Consider the following 22,476-nt stretch of genomic DNA (forward strand, 5'->3'; position numbering starts at 1 on the left):
GTTAGAGGCTAAGTGTTAAACACAATACGAACAACACAACGATACTGCACTGAACAACACGATACCGCACTGAGAAACACGATACCGCACTGAACAACACGATACCGCACTGAACAACACCATGCCGCACTGAACACCATGCCACACTGAACAACACCATCCCGCACTGAACAACACGATGCCGCACTAAACAACACCATGCCGCACTGAACAACACCATGCCTCACTGAACGACACCATGCCGCACTGAAAGACACCATGCCGCACTGAACGACACCATGCCGCACTGAAAGACACCATCCCGCACTGAACACCATGCCGCACTGAACAACACCATCCTGCACTGAACAACACCATCCCGCACTGAACAACACCATGCCGCACTGAACAACATTATGCCGCACTGAACATTATGCCGCACTGAACAACACCATGCCGCACTGAACAACACCATGCCGCACTGAACAACATTATGCCGCACTGAACAACACCATGCCGCACTGAACAACACCATGCCGCACTGAACAACACCATGCCGCACTGAACAACATTATGCCGCACTGAACAACACCATGCCGCACTGAACAACACCATCCTGCACTGAACAACACCATTCCGCATTGAACACCATGCCGCACTGAACAACACCATCCCGCACTGAACAACACCATCCCGCACTGAACAACACCATGCCGCACTGAACAACATTATGCCGCACTGAACAACATTATGCCGCACTGAACAACACCATGCCGCACTGAACAACACCATGCCGCACTGAACAACACCATGCCGCACTGAACAACATTATAACGCACTGAACAACACCATCCCGCACTGAACAACACCATGCCGCACTAAACAACATTATGCCGCACTGAACAACATTATGCCGAAATGAACAACACCATGCCGCACTGAACAACACCATGCCGCACTGAACAACACCATCCTGCACTGAACAACACCATCCCGCACTGAACAACACCATGCCGCACTGAACAACACCATGCCGCACTGAACAACACCATGCCGCAATGAACAACACCATCCCGCACTGAACAACATTATGCCGCACTGAACAACATTATGCCGCACTGAACAACACCATGCCGCACTGAACAACACCATGCCGCACTGAACAACACCATCCTGCACTGAACAACACCATCCCGCACTGAACAACACCATGCCGCACTGAACAACATTATGGCGCACTGAACAACATTATGCCGCACTGAACAACACCATGCCGCACTGAACAACACCATGCCGCACTGAACAACACCATGCCGCAATGAACAGCACCATCCCGCACTGAACAACACCATGCCGCACTGAGCAACACCATGCCGCACTGAACAACACCATCCTGCACTGAACAACACCATGCCGCACTGAACAACACCATTCCGCACTGAACAACACCATGCCGCACTGAACAACATTACGCTGCACTGAACAACACCATGCCGCACTGAACAACACCATGCCGCACTGAACAACACCATGCCGCATTGAACAACACCATGCCGCATTGAACAACACCATGCCGCACTGAACAACACCATCCTGCACTGAACAACACCATGCCGCATTGAACAACACCATGCCGCACTGAACAACACCATCCTGCACTGAACAACACCATCCCGCACTGAACAACACCATCCCGCATTGAACAACACCATCCTGCACTGAACAACACCATGCCGCACTGAACAACACCATGCCGCACTGAACAACACCATTCCACACTGAACAACACCATGCCGCACTGAACAACACCATCCTGCACTGAACAACACCATCCTGCACTGAACAACACCATGCCGCATTGAACAACACCATCCTGCACTGAACAACACCATCCTGCACTGAACAACACCATGCCGCACTGAACAACACCATGCCGCACTGAACAACACCATGCCGCACTGAACAACACCATGCCGCACTGAACAACATTATGCCGCACTGAACAACATTATGTCGCACTGAACAACACCATGCCGCACTGAACAACACCATGCCGCACTGAACAACATTATGCCGCACTGAAAAACACCATGCCGCACTGAACAACACCATCCCGCACTGAACAACACCATGCCGCATTGAACAACACCATGCCGCACTGAACAACACCATGCTGCACTGAACAACATTATGCTGCACTGAACAACACGATCCTGCATTGAACAACACCATGCCTCACTGAACAACACCATCCTGCACTGAACAACACCATCCTGCACTGAACAACACCACCCCGCACTGAACAACACGATCCCGCATTGAACACCATCCCGCACTGAACAACACCATGCCGCACTGAACAACACCATTCCGCACTGAACAACACCATGCCGCACTGAACAACACCATGCCGCACTGAACAACACCATGCCGCACTGAACAACACCATGCCGCACTGAACAACATTATGCCGCACTGAACAACACCATGCCGCACTGAACAACACCATCCCGCACTGAACAACACCATGCCGCATTGAACAACACCATGCCGCACTGAACAACACCATCCTGCACTGAACAACACCATCCCGCACTAAACAACACCATGCCGCACTGAACAACATTATGGCGCACTGGACAACATTATGCCGCACTGAACAACACCATGCCGCACTGAACAACACCATGCCGCACTGAACAACACCATGCCGCACTGAACAACACCATGCCGCACTGAACAACATTATGCCGCACTGAACAACACCATGCCGCACTGAACAACACCATGCCGCACTGAACAACACGATCCCGCATTGAACAACACCATCCTGCACTGAACAACACCATGCCGCACTGAACAACACCATGCCGCACTGAACAACACCATTCCGCACTGAACAACACCATGCCGCACTGAACGACACCATCCTGCACTGAACAACACCATCCCGCACTGAACAACACCATGCCGCATTAAACAACACCATGCCGCACTGAACAACACCATCCTGCACTGAACAACACCATGCCGCACTGAACAACACCATGCCGCACTGAACAACACCATGCCGCACTGAACAACATTATGCCGCACTGAACAACATTATGCCGCACTAAACAACATTATGTCGCACTGAACAACACCATGCCGCACTGAACAACACCATGCTGCACTGAACAACATTATGCCGCACTGAACAACACGATCCCGCATTGAACAACACCATCCCGCAGTGAACAACACCATGCCGCATTGAACAACACCATGCCGCACTGAACAACACCATGCTGCACTGAACAACATTATGCTGCACTGAACAACACGATCCTGCATTGAACAACACCATGCCGCACTGAACAACACCATCCTGCACTGAACAACACCATGCCGCACTGAACAACACCATGCCGCACTGAACAACATTATGCCGCACTGAAAAACACCATGCCGCACTGAACAACACCATCCCGCACTGAACAACACCATGCCGCATTGAACAACACCATGCCGCACTGAACAACACCATGCTGCACTGAACAACATTATGCTGCACTGAACAACACGATCCTGCATTGAACAACACCATGCCGCACTGAACAACACCATCCTGCACTGAACAACACCATCCTGCACTGAACAACACCACCCCGCACTGAACAACACGATCCCGCATTGAACAACACCATCCCGCACTGAACAACACCATGCCGCACTGAACAACACCATTCCGCACTGAACAACACCATGCCGCACTGAACAACACCATGCCGCACTGAACAACACCATGCCGCACTGAACAACACCATGCCGCACTGAACAACATTATGCCGCACTGAACAACACCATGCCGCACTGAACAACACCATCCCGCACTGAACAACACCATGCCGCATTGAACAACCCCATGCCGCACTGAACAACACCATCCTGCACTGAACAACACCATCCCGCACTAAACAACACCATGCCGCACTGAACAACATTATGGCGCACTGGACAACATTATGCCGCACTGAACAACACCATGCCGCACTGAACAACACCATGCCGCACTGAACAACACCATGCCGCACTGAACAACACCATGCCGCACTGAACAACACCATGCCGCACTGAACAACACCATGCCGCACTGAACAACACGATCCCGCATTGAACAACACCATCCTGCACTGAACAACACCATCCTGCACTGAACAACACCATGCCGCACTGAACAACACCATGCCGCACTGAACAACACCATGCCGCACTGAACAACACCATCCTGCACTGAACAACACCATCCCGCACTGAACAACACCATGCCGCATTGAACAACACCATGCCGCACTGAACAACACCATCCTGCACTGAACAACACCATGCCGCACTGAACAACACCATGCCGCACTGAACAACACCATGCCGCACTGAACAACATTATGCCGCACTGAACAACATTATGCCGCACTAAACAACATTATGTCGCACTGAACAACACCATGCCGCACTGAACAACACCATGCTGCACTGAACAACATTATGCCGCACTGAACAACACGATCCCGCATTGAACAACACCATCCCGCAGTGAACAACACCATGCCGCATTGAACAACACCATGCCGCACTGAACAACACCATGCTGCACTGAACAACATTATGCTGCACTGAACAACACGATCCTGCATTGAACAACACCATGCCGCACTGAACAACACCATCCTGCACTGAACAACACCTTTCCACACTGAACAACACCATGCCGCACTGAACAACATTATGCCGCACTGAACAACACCATGCCGCACTGAACAACACCATGCCGCACTGAACAACACCATGCCGCACTGAACAACACCATGCCGCAATGAACAACACCATCCCGCACTGAACAACACCATGCCGCATTGAACAACACCATGCCGCACTGAACAACACCATGCCGCACTGAACAACACCACCCCGCACTGAACAACACGATCCCGCATTGAACAACACCATCCCGGACTGAACAACACCATGCCGCACTGAACAACACCATGCCGCACTGAACAACACCATGCCGCACTGAACAACACCATGCCGCACTGAACAACACCATGCCGCACTGAACAACACCATGCCGCACTGAACAACATTATGCCGCACTGAACAACACCATGCCGCACTGAACAACACCATCCCGCACTGAACAACACCATGCCGCATTGAACAACACCGTGCCGCACTGAACAACACCATCCTGCACTGAACAACACCATCCCGCACTGAACAACACCATGCCGCACTGAACAACATTATGGCGCACTGAACAACATTATGCCGCACTGAACAACACCATGCCGCACTGAACAACACCATGCCGCACTGAACAACACCATGCCGCACTGAACAACATTATGCCGCACTGAACAACATTATGCCGCACTGAACAACACCATGCCGCACTGAACAACACCATGCCGCACTGAACAACACCATGCCGCACTGAACAACACGACGTCGCACTGAACAACACGACGCCGCACAGAACAACACGACGCCGCACAGAATAACACAATACCGCACAGAACAACACAATACCGCACAAACAGTTTTAGATAATATTACGTCGCAGTCATGTGACGCGGACATGACGTCAATAGGCGGAACTCACGGCAAAATTATAATCCGTGGGCGTGGCTTGCAACAGGAAGTAGGAAAGCGGCAGTTCTGGCAAACAAGACACAGCTGTTAGTAACACGATGACTAACAAGGCAAATATTTTTGTTTTCAGCTTGCAACTTGACCGTCTAGAGCGTACAAGGTAATTACAACTGTTTTTTTTTAGCCCTGAAAAGCAAGGGAGTGTGGCGTTTGGGAGGAATGTCGAACTCGGCGTCTGCTTCCAGCCACAGACGCCAAATTTCGACGATTATTTCGACTGGTCAACGGTTGTAAATTATTGCGTTGACTAAAAACTTTATTTAACTCTACTCTTAACTTTGCCGTTTCAGATATGCGGGTATTACACCGCGGAAATGACGTCAATAGGCTGAACTCTCGCCAAAATTCAAATCTGTGGGCGCAATGGCCTTGAGCGAGACACCGGATACAAACACGACGATTATCAACAGAAATATCTTTATTTTCCGCTTGCAAGTGGACCGTCTAGAGCGTACACGGTAAGTACAACTCATTGTGTTTAAAAAGATTTACGTTTGTGTAGTTTGCGTTGCGTTGTATCTGTGAATGTTGGTTGAGGCTAAATGTTAATGTTTAATTTCATTCCTTTAGGTTCCACGGTGTTTGTTGGCTGTATGTTTTCCACTGCAAGAAGAGGCTCGTATCATTGACCAGCAGGAGCTACAATGGTGAGTACCCCTTTCGTCTTCCATTTATGTTAAACACTTCCTATTTCATGTCTAACAGTACTCGATTTAACAAATAACCATAAATAAATACAGTGTGGGCAGTCACGTTAACATATGTGATTATCCTGCCTAATATGTTTATCACAAATATGTCACTAATCACTAATATGTTTATTTGTTTATCACAACACCTTTGGACCTTCAGCAATCGATTATTTACCTTCATCTACATAGAGACAGAACGATGGTGTCTTAAACATCTCATTCATTTCACCAAATAACTTCACGCAGGTGGATAACGGCCGTCTCGGTCACGCTATGTTGCGTGATGCAGTTTTGAAGAACCAAATGCATTTATTCAATGAATAAGTCAAGCTAGTTCTATGTTTATGATGTTGTAAGTTACGGTACCGATTGAAGTTGAGTTCGAAGCCAGTGGAAAACAGCGCTGCGTTTGTGCTCTCCAGGTACAAATGTTGTGATCTCTGACTGACGACCGGGCGAGACTCGAGTAAGAGATGTCCAAACGAGCTCCGGCAGGGCGGGCCAAGGCGGAGCGAACGGACGCCCTTCAGGCCGCCAATGACGAGCTGAGAACCAAACTGATGGACGTCCAGTTAGAACTTCAGCAGGAGAAGAACAAGGTGAAAACCTCAACAGACAGACACTGCCTGCCTCCCTGCCTGCCTCCCTGCCTGCCTCCCTGCCTGCCTCCCTCCCTCCCAGTTTTCCCGATGTAGATTAGACATGCGTGTGCCATGACTGTGTCAGCCTACATCAACAAATGCACCGAGGACGTCAGCACCACTAAGAATATCATCACCCGGGGCAACCAACGACCCTGGATGACTGAGGAGGTACGTCAAACGCTACGAGCGCGGAACTCTGCCTTCAAGTCTGGCGACAAGGAGACACTGAGGACAGCGAGAGCCAACTTGAACCGTGCCATCAGGATAGCGAAGCGAGACCGCAGTCGAAAATTTCAGGATCGTTTCCACGACGTCAAAAACATCAGGAGTATGTGGCAAGGCATACGGGCGATTACAGACTACAACTCACCCTCCCCCCCCCCGGTGGGTGTAGTTGATGCTGACTTTCTAAATGGTCTAAATAACTTCTTTGGGAGGTTCGAGGCACTAAACGGCACTCCAGCAGTTAAAACTGTCCCCCATCAGGAAGAGGAGGTACTCTGCCTTGACTCCGCCGATGTGTTGAAGACCCTGAGGAGAGTCAACCCCTGTAAGGCCCCTGGCCCCGACAACATTCCTGGGCGTGTGTTCAGGGAATGTGCAAGTCATCTGGCTGGGGTCATCACAGACATTTTTAACACTGGGCCAAGCCACAGTGCCGGCGTGCTTTAAGACTGCCTCCATCATTCCGGTGCCGAAGAAACCTCAAATCACCTCATTTAATGATTACCGGCCTGTTGCACTGACTCCGGTTATGATGAAGTGCTTCGAAAGGCTGCTTAAAGGTCACATCGTTTCCAGACTCCCCCTATTATTTGACCCGTTCCAGTTTGCCGACCGGCAAAACCGCTCCACTCAGGACGCCATCTCCTCCGTTCTTCACCTGAGCCTGGCTCACCTGGAGGAGAAGAACACCCATGTGCGGAGGCTGTTCCTGGACTTCAGCTCAGCGTTTAACACCATCATCCCACAGCATCTGGTAGGAAAATTGGAACACCTGGGCTTCAACACCCCCCTTCGCAACTGGCTGCTAGACTTCCTCACCAACAGACCTCAGTCAGTCCGGGTCGGACAGAACACCTCTGATGTCATCACCCTCAGCACAGGCTCCCTTCAGGGCTGCGTCCTGAGCCCCCTGCTGTGCACCCTGATGACACACGACTGCGTCCTCAGGTTCACCACCAATCACATCGTGAAGTCAGCAGACGACACAACGGTGGTGGGGCTCATCAGAGACAACAACGACCTGGACTACAGAGAGGAGGTGGAGCAGCTGGTGGGCTGGTGCAGAGAAAACAGCCTGATCCTGAATGAGGAGAAGATGAAGGAGATCATCGTCGACTTCAGGAAAAAACAGCCTCACCACGCTCCACTGATCATCAACAGCTCAGCTGTGGAGGTGGTCAGCACCACCAAATTCCTGGGGGTCCACATCACAGAAGACCTCACCTGGACTATGAACACTACGGCACTGGTCAAGAGGGCACAGAAGCGCTTGTACTTCCTGCGGAGGATGAGGAGAGCCCACCTGCCCCCACCCATCATGAGGACGTTCTACAGGAGCACCATAGAGAGCATTCTGACAAGCTGTCTCTCTGTGTGGTGTGGAGGCTGCACCGCCTCCGATTGGAAGAACGTGAGGAGAGTGGTGAGGACAGCAGAGAGGATCATAGGGGCTCCTCTTCCCTCCATTCAGGACATTTCATCTCAGCGCTGCATGTCCCGTGCCCGTAACATCATCAATGACCCATCACACCCCCACCATGGACTGTTCTCCCTGCTGCCCTCTGGGAAGAGGTTTGCAGCATCCGCTGCAGGTCCACCAGGTTCTGCAACAGCTTTTTCCCTGCTGTCATCAGACTGTTGAACACTAGAACTGTTGAGCTCTAAACTGAACTCTGCATCACACATTCACAGAACTGTACTTTATGACACTACGGACCTCTATCTTGCACTATCTCGCACTACCAACTTTACTGAACTTGTATAAACCCTTTAAATAGAAGTTTAATACATGGTTTAGCATTCCTCTGCACACTCTTGAATACTGTTTTGCCTACTTGCACTATTGCATAATTATCACTGCTGCACTTTATACTTATTTTTAATATATATATATATATATATATATATAGTATATATGTATATATATATATTTTCATAGGGTATGTTACTTCTATTCAACTGCAATATCACTACTTTGTTGTAAGACGTATGCAACGGAATTTCGTTTTGTATGCACCATGTGCAGACAAGATGACAATAAAGTTTGTCTAAGTCTAAGTCTAAGTCATGTCAGGTCAGCTGTCTGGAGAGAGAGAGAAGTCAGGACCTGCGGGCGGAGCACCACCGTGCCACCGCCGCCATGACGGAACTCAAAAGCAAACTCCATGAGGAGAAGCAGAAAGAGTTAGCCATTACCAGGGAGACATTACTGCGGCAGCATGAAATGGAGCTGATGAGAGTGATCAAAATCAAAGATGGAGAGATCCAGCGACTGAATGCCTTGGTCCTCAGCCTGAGGGACGGCTCCATGGACAAGGTGATCCGCTCTATCCGTGTCTGACTATCCGCACGCCACGTCGGGCTTCGATGCGGCCGCTACCGTATTGTGTAGCTTGTCCCCAGTAAGCGTCGCGGCGCTCCGTTGCGGTCTCAACGGCCAGGTGTGGCGCAATGTCTGCTCAGGTGAGGAGGGGGGGCGCTTTGCTGGCGGAGGTGGAGGAGACGCGGCGGTGTCGGGAGACCGAGCGGTGTCGCCTCCACCAGGAGCGCGGAAGAAGCCCTGGCAGCGGCCCAGCAGGCCTGGCAGTCCCGAGCGGCCGAGCTCCGATCGGCTCATCACCAGCATCGGGAGGAGCTGAGCCGAACCAAGAGAGACTGCGAGAGGGAGATCCGCCGACTGGTAGGACTGATCAGATGCGCGGTGCGTGGCTATGTTCCCAATTTCGTTGTATACCTGCAGTGCAATGACACCTAAGGCATTCTATTCTATTCTATTTCACAAGAAGAAAATGTCCGGTTGCTCGCTTCGCTTTTGTCACAGCAAAGGTGTTCTAGTCGATTCCAGAAAAAAATTGGCCGGTTGCTCTCTTTGTTTTTGTCACAATTCTGGCAAATGAGTTTGCCCGCCTGCCTGAGCGCTCCCCGTTTGTACATCCAGACGGATGAGATCAAGCTGAAAGACAGAGCGGTTAGTGTTTTGGATGAAGCCCTGGGGCCGGCCACGTCCACCGCCTTCAGCTGCAGACTCAGGCTGCCGAGCAGCAGATCGCTGCCCTGAGGGATTCCCAAAGGGCGGGCCTAAACTACCCTGGAAGTGGGGTCAACGCCGCTACTAGCAATCCTCTTCATTGCGTAAGCCACCTCATCACACACTTGCAGTACGCATGACTTAGTTCGTTGCTGGAGGAAGGTAGCACAAAAACAGTTTTGAACTTTGAACGAGTGCTTGTGTGTGTGTGTTGCGGGGCGTTTTCAGTCTCAGGAGGATCGGGACACGCGACGGTTTCATCTGAAAATCGCTGAGCTCAGCGCAGTCATCAGGAAACTGGAGGATCGAAACGCCCTGCTTTCTGAAGAGCGCAATGAACTGGTAATTTATTGACGGCACGCTTGAAGGTTTGCGCTACGTTTGATGCGCGCCATCCAGCGAGGCACCCATTGCGCTTGCTTATTAGTTGAGCGGCGCGGCGAGTCGGTTGCCTGGTAGATGTCTTTTATTGGGAGCCAAAGCCACGATTCCGTTCAAACCGATGCAAAAGGAATGGATACGTTCTGGCCCGCGTGTTGTGCGTCTTTCACATCCCGCACTTCATGCTTGCAGCTAAAGCGACTGAGAGAAACAGAAAGCCAGTTTCTGCCACTCCTGTACAAAAACAAACGCCTGAGCAGGAAGAATGAAGAACTCTCGCTGGTGCTGTGTCGCCTTGAAAACAAAGTGCGCTTTGTCACCCAGGAGAACGAGGAGATGGCAAGCTTGGTAAGTCGACGCGGACAACGGCGGCGTGCCAACAGAGTCCACTGCATTTGTGTTCCACAGAGAAGGCCTAGTTCGCTCAATGACCTGGACCGCGGTTGCGGCCAGCAGGACGGTGAAATGGAGTTCCTTCAAGTTGTGGAGCAGCGGCACATCATCGACGACTTGTCCAAGGTCTTCAGGCAGGCGACTCGGTGCACGTACGGCAGCGCCGCGCTCGCTCGCTGTCGCCAGGAAACCTTTTCCGTCCAAAGCTTGGCCGGCGGCCGCCATCCAAAAAATTGGCCCCTTAAATTCCGACCTTTCAAGCAGGAGCATTGTGCGCACGCGTTTGAACACGCTTTAGACTTGTTTTGCCGTTTTCAGCAGCTCAAAGCTCCCGTTTTGTCAGCGCCTTTGCCACTCGCTGTGCGCTGAAAACGACGGACTTGCCCGGCTGCTCAGCCCGTCAACCATGAGCCGCGAGCGCGGCGTCATTGTCCGTAGGCAGCTAGTGGCAAAATGCACCCTGTTAGAGTTGCGCTCGCTCCAACTTATTTTGCAAGAACCACACGGGAGACAAGTAAGTTCTTTTGGACACCTGCAGGTGGAGAGTCCATCCGTTGTACGAATGAAGTCTGACTCTCGGCTCCTGCACGAGCATTTTAATTAAGAGAAACAGGGTGGGTGTAAGAGTGGATTGAATAGAGGAAGCCCTTGACCTCTAGTCAAAACATAGCAAGGGGTGTTTTACGACTTTGTGTAGGAAGGGATAAGCGATAGGGATAAATAAGGGATAACTAATATTATTTATTACAGGTCGCAGTCAAAGTCAAAGCAACACAATGATACGATAAAGATAATCTGGAAAACCCTGACACACCCTGTAGTTGTCACTTTTGGAAAAGACGAGCGTCCCTCCAATCATCGCCGGTGACGTGTTTTTCAGGCTCTGGAGACAGGAGCTCATGTCAGAAATGTCATTGTGAGTCGCGTTTGTTTCTGCGCCGGAGCCGTTCGTTCCCTTTGCATCCAAAGAATCTCAAAGGCGGATTATTTGTGTCGACAGGAGAGAGATTTGCTGCTACGATACCGACGTCGAGAATCTCTGAGGAGGAACAAAGCGTGAGGTCCTGCAAGGTGAGTCTGTTTGTTTGCGGCTGCTTGGTGTTGCGCAAGATGAAATGGCCTTTTTCTCGCTATCGTTCCTCTCGTCGATTCATCGTGAGGTGTCGCTTCAGTTTGTTCAGAGAGATGTTTGCTTCCGCGCCCGCAGGTCATCGAAACATTTTACGGCTACGACGAAGACGTGTTGGTGGACTCGGACGGATCGTCCTTGTCTTTTCACACCGACAGAACCCCCGACACGGAACCCGAAGAGGTAGCCCGCCATTTCTGCCAGCGTATTGGCACCAAACATTCCTCTTCAGCCTGGAATCGGACTCGTCTTTGCGTCGCGGGTGCTTTGTCGCCGGTCTGACTGATTCTGGTACTAGTGCTGTGTTGCATTGGTGTGTGCATGAAGAGGCGGAGCTTCGCTACCGCCAGCTGACGCAAGAATATCAAGCGCTGCAACGAGCCTACGCTCTGCTAGCCCAGACCAGCGAAAGGGGACTACGACGCCGAGAAGGAGATCAAGGTGGCGCCCCTTCCCGCAACCCCCGGCCGGGTCGCAGCCTCCCCGTTCTCACCCAGCCTCGGGTGTTCTCTGGTCTGAAAGGAGGAGGAGGAGCCTCCCTCCTCCTCCTTTCAGACCAGAGAAAAGCTGATGGTAGAAATGGGTCACTATCAAAGCAGAGTAGCAGATCTGGAGTCAGCGCTGAAGCAACAAGGACAGGTAAGCTCATCAATGAGCACACCTTTTTCTCAGACAAAATAGCTACATTCTTCAGTCACTCATCCGTCTGGCATTACTGGACCAACCCCCCCCCCCCCCCCCCCCCCCGAACGTGGCTGGGAAAATGCGGAGAAAAGCAAATGTCATTTTCCAGTCAACCAAAGAATTTGTGGATGAAAATGACACAACATTCCAAAGCTGTCCACGCGTTTGTCTCTTCTAGAATGTCAAGTGGGTGGAGGAGAAGCAGCTGCTGCGTCAGAGCAATCAGCAGTTGGCCGAAAAGGTGACGGAAAGAAAGGCGCTGGGCGGAGTCGCTTGGCGTCACACCTGTCGGGAAGCCCCGCAGATGAGGTCTGACTGTCTTTTCAGGTCAGGCGGATGGAGGCGGAAGAAGCGCGTCTGAAAGAGCACATCCAGGATATCCGAGACCAAAACGAACTGCTTGAGTTCCGCATCCTGGAGCTGGAGGTGGGAAGACTCGCACAAGCGTGTTGAGGCCAGAGATGTGACGGACGGACGGACGGACGGACGGACGGATGCATGCCTCTGCCTTTCAGGAGAGGGAGTGGCGCTCCCCCGTCTTGAAGTTTCTGCAAGTCCGTTTCCCAGACGGCCTCAGCCCTTTGCAGATCTACTGCGAGGCCGAGGGCGTGAGCGTACGTAAGGCGTCCCTCGCAACCCTAACCTTAACCCGAGGTCCCAGAACACCTTACATTGCTCCTTGCGCCTTTCCCCCGGACATCGTCATCAGTGATCTGATGAAGAAGCTGGACATCCTGGGCTATAACGCCGTAAGTGTATGTCGAACTCCTTATGTTCGCACTCCACGAGACTCGGCGGCTCAAATGTGACTTTTGGAAGGCTTTGCGCTGAAAGAAGCTTGTTGACGCTGTGCCTTTGGGCTCTTGCAGAATCTCACCAACGAGGAGCAGGTGGTCGTGATTCACGCCAGGACCCTTCTCACCCTAGCCGAGAAGGTAACGCGCACGTCCACGCACGCTCTCGCATTCTGCTTATGTGACAGCAGCCTTTCCTCAGTGGTTAGAATACATCAAAGTGACCAAGTCAGCACTTCAACAGAAGATGTTGGACATTGAAAGTGAGAAGGTAGACAGACACGCGACATCAGCCAAGGGGAACTCCGGCAATGTGCCCCAACAATTCTGACCTTGAGCTGTGCTAGGATATGTTCTGCAAGCAGAAGGGCTACCTGGATGAAGAGTTGGACTTCAGGAAGTGTTCCATGGACCAGGCTCATAAGGTAAGCCGCCCTCAAATCTCCCGCCGGACCACTGATGGACGAGGATTGCGGCCCAGAGGATCCTGGAGCTGGAGGCCATGTTGTACGAGGCGCTACCGCAGCGGGACTGCCCCGCCACGGACGGCGAAAAAGCCAGCCACGCTGGCGTGAATGACGTGCTGACGGCGGATCAGAGAGAAGAGCTTAGGAGCGCCGTGGACCAATGGAAGCGAGCCCTGATGTGCGAGTTGAGGGAGCGCGACGCTTGCATCCTCCAAGAGAGAATGGATCTGCTGCACAGCGCGCAACAGGTAAGGGCCCAAAGCCAGCCCGGCACTTACTTGCACGCTTACTGGCTTTTGAATGCCACTTTCCATTTGTCCGTCCTAGAGGAACAAAGAGCTGAAAGAATTCATCGAAGCTCAGAAGAGACAAATCAAACAATTGGAGGAGAAGTTTCTGTTTCTCTTTCTATTCTTCTCCTTGGCCTTCATTCTGTGGCCCTAACACCAGCTGGTGAGTGAGCTCCAGCGGCACCGCACTCGACACCTCCGATACACTGCCAGCCGGTCTCAGACGTTGGCAGACGCTCCGATGCCAACGTATACCCCCCGCCACGGTGACAGAGGCACCGCGTCACACCGGCGCTCATCCAATCAGAAGGCAGGAAAAGCAAATTCACATGCAGGGCACTTTTGAACCAGAAGAGAGCGCCACAAAAAACGGTTGTTGCCCCAAACGCGCACTAAAAAGGGTCAGAATAACAAGAGTCCCACTGGCCAGCCGGGGCCACCCGTCCAGCTGTTTCTTCAGGGGGGAAAAAAATTGGAGTCACCGGTGAGTACATTTTGCATTTAGCTCTGCTTTTCTGCTTCTGTCTTCAAGTGTGTGGCATCCTGCGATCAAAGAGTCAGCCAACCCCAAAGCGGTTGACCTCAACGTCCCACCACCATGCCTACCAGAGCAGGTGACGTGATGCTTTGGACATCCTTCCGTCTCAGATGCCCAAAAGTACTCTTTGCCACATCTGCGGCAATACGGTGTCTTTTCAAAGGTGCAAATAAATCCAGCGTGGGCGGAACACGCACGTCTTCGGTTTTTCCCGCTTTGTTTGTGTGACAGCTGTTGTGAAAATTTTATACAAATAAAGTTGTATAGTACAGGTTTGGCCAAGCCGCAACTCCCGAACCGCATGCGGCTCTTTTATGTTCATATCAACATTTGTGTGTGTGTGTGTGTGTGTGTGTGTGGGGGGGGGGGGGGGTTGTGCGTGTTGGCTTCACTTGAGTTCAATTTGGTATTTTGGTCAAAAGCGCATGTGGTGAAATTCCACAAAGTAGGATGGGCAAACACATTTCTTTAAACTATGAGTGTCAATTGGGCTCTCGAAATGGCAGGGAAAAGATGCACAGCAAAACAAAAATACGTAGATGAACACAGGACGTTTTAATCAGAGTGGGAAAGTTTCTATTTTTTGTTGAACGTGATGGCAAACCATTCTGCCTGATATGTCAGACCTCAGCGCATTTCAAAGATTCAAATCTTCAGCGCCATGCACTTCAGCTCACTCCATGCTAACATTGATCAGGCGTCGAACCCGCATCATCATGCTTAAGAGGTGGCCATGCTAACCAGTGCGCCATTATGTCAACGCATAATAACTAAGTCTACTGGTCAAAACAGCGGTTACTATATGACGTCGCTACGTCGTGGTCACGTGACGCAGACAAGACGTCAATGGACGTGGGCAGAGTTAACTTGTTTAAAAGGGAGTAGGCAGAAGAAATATTTAATTTATTTAAATCTATTTTGAGTGCACACCATTATGCCAATGCATAACAACTGTAAATCTACTAAACAAAACAGCGGTTGCTATATGACATCTGCCACGTCGTGGTCACGTGACATACGTGACGTCGATGGGCGTAACTTTCGCCGGAATTCAAATCCGCGGGGAGAGTTAACTTGTTTAAAAGAGAGTGGGCAGAAGAATTATTTAATTTATTTAAATCTATTTGGTGTGTGCGCCATTATGTCAATGCATAACAACTGTAAGTCTACTAAACAAAACAGCGGTTGCTATTTGACGTCTGCCACGTCGTGGTCACGTGACGCGGACGTGACGTCGACGCCTACTTTACATCCCACCGATCACAGGACTCCTCGGCTGCATAACCGTGCCCCCTTCCCAACCAATCGGATTTGCTATACGCGAAAACGACGCCAATGGAAAGAGCTTCCGCCCAAATTTAAATCCGTGGGCGTGGCTCGCAGCAGGAAGTAGGAAAATGGCGGCGATGTTGACAAAGACACAGCGGATGGTAACATACGACTAACAAGAGAAATATTTTTATTTTCTGCTTGCAACTGGACCGTCCAGAGCGTACACGGTAAGTACAACTCATCGTTTTTAAAAAGAAGTACTTTTGTTGCCCTGAAAAGCGAGTGACGTGGCGTTTGTGGGGGACGTCGAATTTCGACGATTCTTTCTGGTCAACGGTTGTAAATGATTGTGTTGATTAAAAAAGAAAACTTGATGTAACTCTACTTTTAACTGCCGTTTCAGATAGATTTGGAATTGCATCACATCCAATTTTGCCTAGAGCGTACACGGTAAGTAACACTCGTTGTGTTTAAGGAGATTTACGTTTGTAATAGCAGAAGTGTAGCCGCGTTGCGTTGTACGTGTGAAAATTGGTCCGGGCGAAATGTTAATGTTTAATTTCATTCCTTTAGGTTCCACGGTGTTTGTTGGCTGCAAGTTTTCCACTGCAAGAAGAGGCTCATATCATTGACCAGGAGCGAGCTACAATGGTGAGTAGCCATAACATTTATGTTAAACACTTCCTATTTCATGTCTAACAGTACTTGATTTAACAAATAACCATAAATAAATACAGTGTGGGCACTGAAGTTAACATATGTGATTATACTGCCTAATCTGTCACCGAGTAGATTGTTGCAAAGTAATATAAGATCCAAAGTTGTAATTCAGAATAGTTTTCAAAAGAAGGCCATTAGAATTATATACAAGTCTGATTACCCCGAACAAGCTATTAATTAAATCACAAATTCTTCAATTCAAAGATTTGGTAGATTATCAGACAAATAATGTCTAACAGTAATTGATTTAACACATCACGATAAGTAGATTGAGTGTGGGCACTCTCAAGTTAACATATGTGATTATACTGCCTAATCTGTTACAGAGTATGTTGTTGCCAAGTAATGTAGAATAGATCCAAAGTAGTAATCCAGAATAGTTTTGAAGAGGCCATTAGAATGATAAACAAATCTGATTACCTTGAACATAATAACAAGCTAAGTGTTTAATATGTCCTATGAAGTCAAAATTGGGCACCATCATGTGGTGAAATTTGGAATTGCATCACATCCAATTTTGCCTGGGAACAAACAGATTACATAAATCTTAGTTTTGAATAAGCCACTCCTTCTCAAACAAGTAAACTCTGCCCATTTTGCGCAGTAGATGTTCTGTTAATATCTAGTATTTATACAAAGTCATAATTTAAATTGCTTTCAACCTTCATTCATCGGTTCAACCAACATTACTCGCTCTTCTTACCAACTTGTATTGATTTAACTAAGCGTTTAATACTTCCTATCAGGTCTCAAATCGAGATTTGGCAAAATACAATTTCAGCAAATCCAATTTTGCCAGGGAACAAAAATAGATTAAATAAACTAAATAAGTCCTCTTCCCATTAAATAAATCAGAAAAGTCTGTCTTGTAACCAGTCCTCTTCAAACAAGTAAAGTCTGCCCATTTTGTGCCGTAGATTTTGTGTCTATGCCTAGTATTTAAACAAAATCATAATTTAAACGACTTCTTTCCTTCATTCACTTTGGAAATTTGGAATTGCAGCAAATCGAATTTTGGCAGGGAACAAAAATAGATCAATTAAACTAAATAAGTCTTCTTCCCATTAAATAAATTAAAAAAGTCTGTCTTGTAACCAGTCCTTTTCAAACAAGTAAAGTCTGCCCATTTTGTGCCGTCGATTTTGTGTTAATGCCTAGTATTTATACAAAATCATAATTTAAAGGACTTCATTCCTTCATTCACTTTGGAAATTTGGAATTGCAGCACATCAAATTTTGCCTGGGAAGAAAAGTAGATTAAATAAATTTAATAAGTTACTACTTCCCATTAAATAAATTAAATACGTCTTACTTGTTCCCACTCCTTTTCAAAACAGTAGTTTAAAACGAGGGCCCTTCACTCAATCTTTAACCTCAACCCCGCACGTTGTGTTGTATCTGTGAATGTTGGTTGTGGCCAAATGATAGTTTTCTTTCATTCGTTTAGGTTCCAAGAAAACTTGATGTAACTCTACTTTTAACTGCCGTTTCAGATAAGCGGGTATTACGTCGCAGTCAAATGCCGCGGATATGACGTAATTGCCCGAACCTCCGCCAAAATTCAAATCTGTTGGCGCGATGGCCGTGAGCCACTGAGCAGCGACGATTATCAACAGAAATATCTTTATTTTCTGCTTGCAACTGGACCGTCTAGAGCGTACACGGTAAGTAACACTCATTGTGTTTAAGGAGATTTACGTTTGTAATAGCAGAAGTGTAGCCGCGTTGCGTTGTACGTGTGAAAATTGGTCGAGGCGAAATGTTAATGTTTAATTTCATTCCTTTAGGTTCCACGGTGTTTGTTGGCTGCAAGTTTTCCACTGCAAGAAGAGGCTCGTATCATTGACCAGGAGCGAGCTACAATGGTGAGTAGCCATAACATTTATGTTAAACACTTCCTATTTCATGTCTAACAGTACTTGATTTAACAAATAACCATAAATAAATACAGTGTGGGCACTGAAGTTAACATATGTGATTATACTGCCTAATCTGTCACGGAGTAGATTGTTGCAAAGTAATATAAGATCCAAAGTTGTAATTCAGAATAGTTTTCAAAAGAAGGCCATTAGAATTATATACAAGTCTGATTACCCTGAACAAGCTATTAATTAAATCACAAATTCTTCAATTCAAAGATTTGGTAGATTATCAGACAAATAATGTCTAACAGTAATTGATTTAACACATCACGATAAGTAGATTGAGTGTGGGCACTCTCAAGTTAACATATGTGATTATACTGCCTAATCTGTTACAGAGTATGTTGTTGCCAAGTAATGTAGAATAGATCCAAAGTAGTAATCCAGAATAGTTTTGAAGAGGCCATTAGAATGATAAACAAATCTGATTACCTTGAACATAATAACAAGCTAAGTGTTTAATATGTCCTATGAAGTCAAAATTGGGCACCATCATGTGGTGAAATTTGGAATTGCATCACATCCAATTTTGCCTGGGAACAAACAGATTACATAAATCTTAGTTTTGAATAAGCCACTCCTTCTCAAAGAAGTAAACTCTGCCCATTTTGCGCAGTAGATGTTCTGTTAATATCTAGTATTTATACAAAGTCATAATTTAAATTGCTTTCAACCTTCATTCATCGGTTCAACCAACATTACTCGCTCTTATTACCAACTTGTATTGATTTAACTAAGCGTTTAATACTTCCTATCAGGTCTCAAATCGAGATTTGGCAAAATACAATTTCAGCAAATCCAATTTTGCCAGGGAACAAAAATAGATTAAATAAACTAAATAAGTCCTCTTCCCATTAAATAAATCAGAAAAGTCTGTCTTGTAACCAGTCCTCTTCAAACAAGTAAAGTCTGCCCATTTTGTGCCGTAGATTTTGTGTCTATGCCTAGTATTTAAACAAAATCATAATTTAAACGACTTCTTTCCTTCATTCACTTTGGAAATTTGGAATTGCAGCAAATCGAATTTTGGCAGGGAACAAAAATAGATCAATTAAACTAAATAAGTCTTCTTCCCATTAAATAAATTAAAAAAGTCTGTCTTGTAACCAGTCCTTTTCAAACAAGTAAAGTCTGCCCATTTTGTGCCGTCGATTTTGTGTTAATGCCTAGTATTTATACAAAATCATAATTTAAAGGACTTCATTCCTTCATTCACTTTGGAAATTTGGAATTGCAGCACATCAAATTTTGCCTGGGAAGAAAAGTAGATTAAATAAATTTAATAAGTCTTACTACTTCCCATTAAATAAATTAAATACGTCTTACTTGTTCCCACTCCTTTTCAAAACAGTAGTTTAAAACGAGGGCCCTTCACTCAATCTTTAACCCCAACCCCGCACGTTGTGTTGTATCTGTGAATGTTGGTTGTGGCCAAATGATAGTTTTCTTTCATTCGTTTAGGTTCCAAGAAAACTTGATGTAACTCTACTTTTAACTGCCGTTTCAGATAAGCGGGTATTACGTCGCAGTCATGTGCCGTGGATATGACGTAATTGCCCGAACCTCCGCCAAAATTCAAATCTGTTGGCGCGATGGCCGTGAGCCACTGAGCAGCGACGATTATCAACAGAAATATCTTTATTTTCTGCTTGCAACTGGACCGTCTAGAGCGTACACGGTAAGTAACACTCATTGTGTTTAAGGAGATTTACGTTTGTAATAGCAGAAGTGTAGCCGCGTTGCGTTGTACGTGTGAAAATTGGTCGAGGCGAAATGTTAATGTTTAATTTCATTCCTTTAGGTTCCACGGTGTTTGTTGGCTGCAAGTTTTCCACTGCAAGAAGAGGCTCGTATCATTGACCAGGAGCGAGCTACAATGGTGAGTAGCCATAACATTTATGTTAAACACTTCCTATTTCATGTCTAACAGTACTTGATTTAACAAATAACCATAAATAAATACAGTGTGGGCACTGAAGTTAACATATGTGATTATACTGCCTAATCTGTCACGGAGTAGATTGTTGCAAAGTAATATAAGATCCAAAGTTGTAATTCAGAATAGTTTTCAAAAGAAGGCCGTTAGAATTATATACAAGTCTGATTACCCTTAACATAACAACAAGCTATTAATTAAATCACAAATTCTTCAATTCAAAGATTTGGTAGATTATCAGACAAATAATGTCTAACAGTAATTGATTTAACACATCACGATAAGTAGATTGAGTGTGGGCACTCTCAAGTTAACAGATATGATTATACTGCCTAATCTGTTACAGAGTATGTTGTTGCCAAGTAATGTAGAATAGATCCAAAGTAGTAATCCAGAATAGTTTTGAAGAGGCCATTAGAATAATAAACAAATCTGATTACCTTGAACATAATAACAAGCTAAGTGTTTAATATGTCCTATGAAGTCAAAATTGGGCACCATCATGTGGTGAAATTTGGAATTGCATCACATCCAATTTTGCCTGGGAACAAACAGATTAAATAAATCTTAGTTTTGAATAAGCCACTCCTTCTCAAACAAGTAAACTCTGCCCATTTCGCGCAGTAGATGTTCTGTTAATATCTAGTATTTATACAAAGTCATAATTTAAATTGCTTTCAACCTTCATTCATCGGTTCAACCAACATTACTCGCTCTTATTACCAACTTGTATTGATTTAACTAAGCGTTTAATACTTCCTATCAGGTCTCAAGGCAAGATTTGGCAAAATACAATTTCAGCAAATCCAATTTTGCCAGGGAACAAAAATAGATTAAATAAACTAAATAAGTCTTCTTCCCATTAAATAAATCAGAAAAGTCTGTCTTGTAACCAGTCCTCTTCAAACAAGTAAAGTCTGCCCATTTTGTGCCGTAGATTTTGTGTCTATGCCTAGTATTTAAACAAAATCATAATTTAAACGACTTCTTTCCTTCATTCACTTTGGAAATTTGGAATTGCAGCAAATCGAATTTTGCCAGGGAACAAAAATAGATCAATTAAACTAAATAAGTCTTCTTCCCATTAAATAAATTAAAAAAGTCTGTCTTGTAACCAGTCCTTTTCAAACAAGTAAAGTCTGCCCATTTTGTGCCGTCGATTTTGTGTTAATGCCTAGTATTTATACAAAATCATAATTTAAAGGACTTCATTCCTTCATTCACTTTGGAAATTTGGAATTGCAGCACATCAAATTTTGCCTGGGAAGAAAAGTAGATTAAATAAATTTAATAAGTCTTACTACTTCCCATTAAATAAATTAAATACGTCTTACTTGTTCCCACTCCTTTACAAAAAAGTAGTTTAAAACGAGGTCCCTTCACTCAACCTTTAACCCTATTTATTCACCTTCTAGGCTAAGTGTTAAAGGCTAAGTGTTAAAGGCTAAGTGTTAAAGGCTAAGTGTTAGAGGCTAAGTGCCAGAGGCTAGGCGCCAGAGGCGAGTTTTTGTGGGCTGAAGTTTTAGTGGGGTTAGTGTGAATACAATCCAAAAGAATACAACAGAATACAATACAATAGAATATAATACATAGATTAAATTCAATAGCTCTTACTACTTCCCATTAAATAAATTAAATACGTCTTACTTGTTCCCAATCCTTTTCAAAAAAGTAGTTTAAAACGAGGG

The 22,476-nt window shown here is 46.8% G+C and overlaps 2 protein-coding genes and 1 long non-coding RNA gene across 5 annotated transcripts in view; all 3 read left to right on the forward strand.

Moving 5' to 3' along the window:
• Positions 1-10,755: 10,755 nt before the first annotated feature.
• On the forward strand, positions 10,756-12,637 carry LOC148400017 (uncharacterized). Its single transcript, XR_015857697.1, has 4 exons — positions 10,756-11,952; positions 12,037-12,107; positions 12,244-12,348; positions 12,493-12,637. It is a non-coding gene; the product is annotated as an uncharacterized LOC148400017 (long non-coding RNA).
• A 95-nt stretch (positions 12,638-12,732) lies between these two features.
• On the forward strand, positions 12,733-15,163 carry LOC148400018 (janus kinase and microtubule-interacting protein 3-like). The gene is made up of 9 exons (XM_088371754.1): positions 12,733-12,804; positions 13,028-13,090; positions 13,177-13,598; positions 13,719-13,784; positions 13,846-13,914; positions 13,991-14,068; positions 14,125-14,358; positions 14,438-14,563; positions 14,933-15,163. The coding sequence occupies exons 3-8, from the start codon at positions 13,344-13,346 to the stop codon at positions 14,552-14,554; spliced, it is 819 nt and encodes a 272-aa protein (XP_088227880.1). The 5' UTR covers positions 12,733-12,804; positions 13,028-13,090; positions 13,177-13,343; the 3' UTR covers positions 14,555-14,563; positions 14,933-15,163.
• A 736-nt stretch (positions 15,164-15,899) lies between these two features.
• Positions 15,900-22,476, forward strand: part of LOC148400019 (uncharacterized) — a 298,099-nt gene continuing 291,522 nt past the window's right edge. For all 3 annotated transcript variants that reach the window (XM_088372235.1, XM_088372237.1, XM_088372236.1), the window contains exons 1-7: positions 15,900-16,437; positions 16,614-16,660; positions 16,784-16,861; positions 18,424-18,594; positions 18,718-18,795; positions 20,360-20,530; positions 20,654-20,731. In XM_088372235.1, the coding sequence (XP_088228361.1) occupies positions 16,859-16,861; positions 18,424-18,594; positions 18,718-18,795; positions 20,360-20,530; positions 20,654-20,731 (501 nt within the window). In that variant the 5' untranslated portion in view covers positions 15,900-16,437; positions 16,614-16,660; positions 16,784-16,858. The remainder of the gene's footprint in view (positions 16,438-16,613; positions 16,661-16,783; positions 16,862-18,423; positions 18,595-18,717; positions 18,796-20,359; positions 20,531-20,653; positions 20,732-22,476) is intronic.

The sequence above is a fragment of the Syngnathus floridae genome, chromosome 3 (assembly GCF_059516105.1).
Source record: "Syngnathus floridae isolate MCC-2025c chromosome 3, RoL_Sflo_1.0, whole genome shotgun sequence".
Lineage (NCBI taxonomy): Eukaryota > Metazoa > Chordata > Actinopteri > Syngnathiformes > Syngnathidae > Syngnathus > Syngnathus floridae.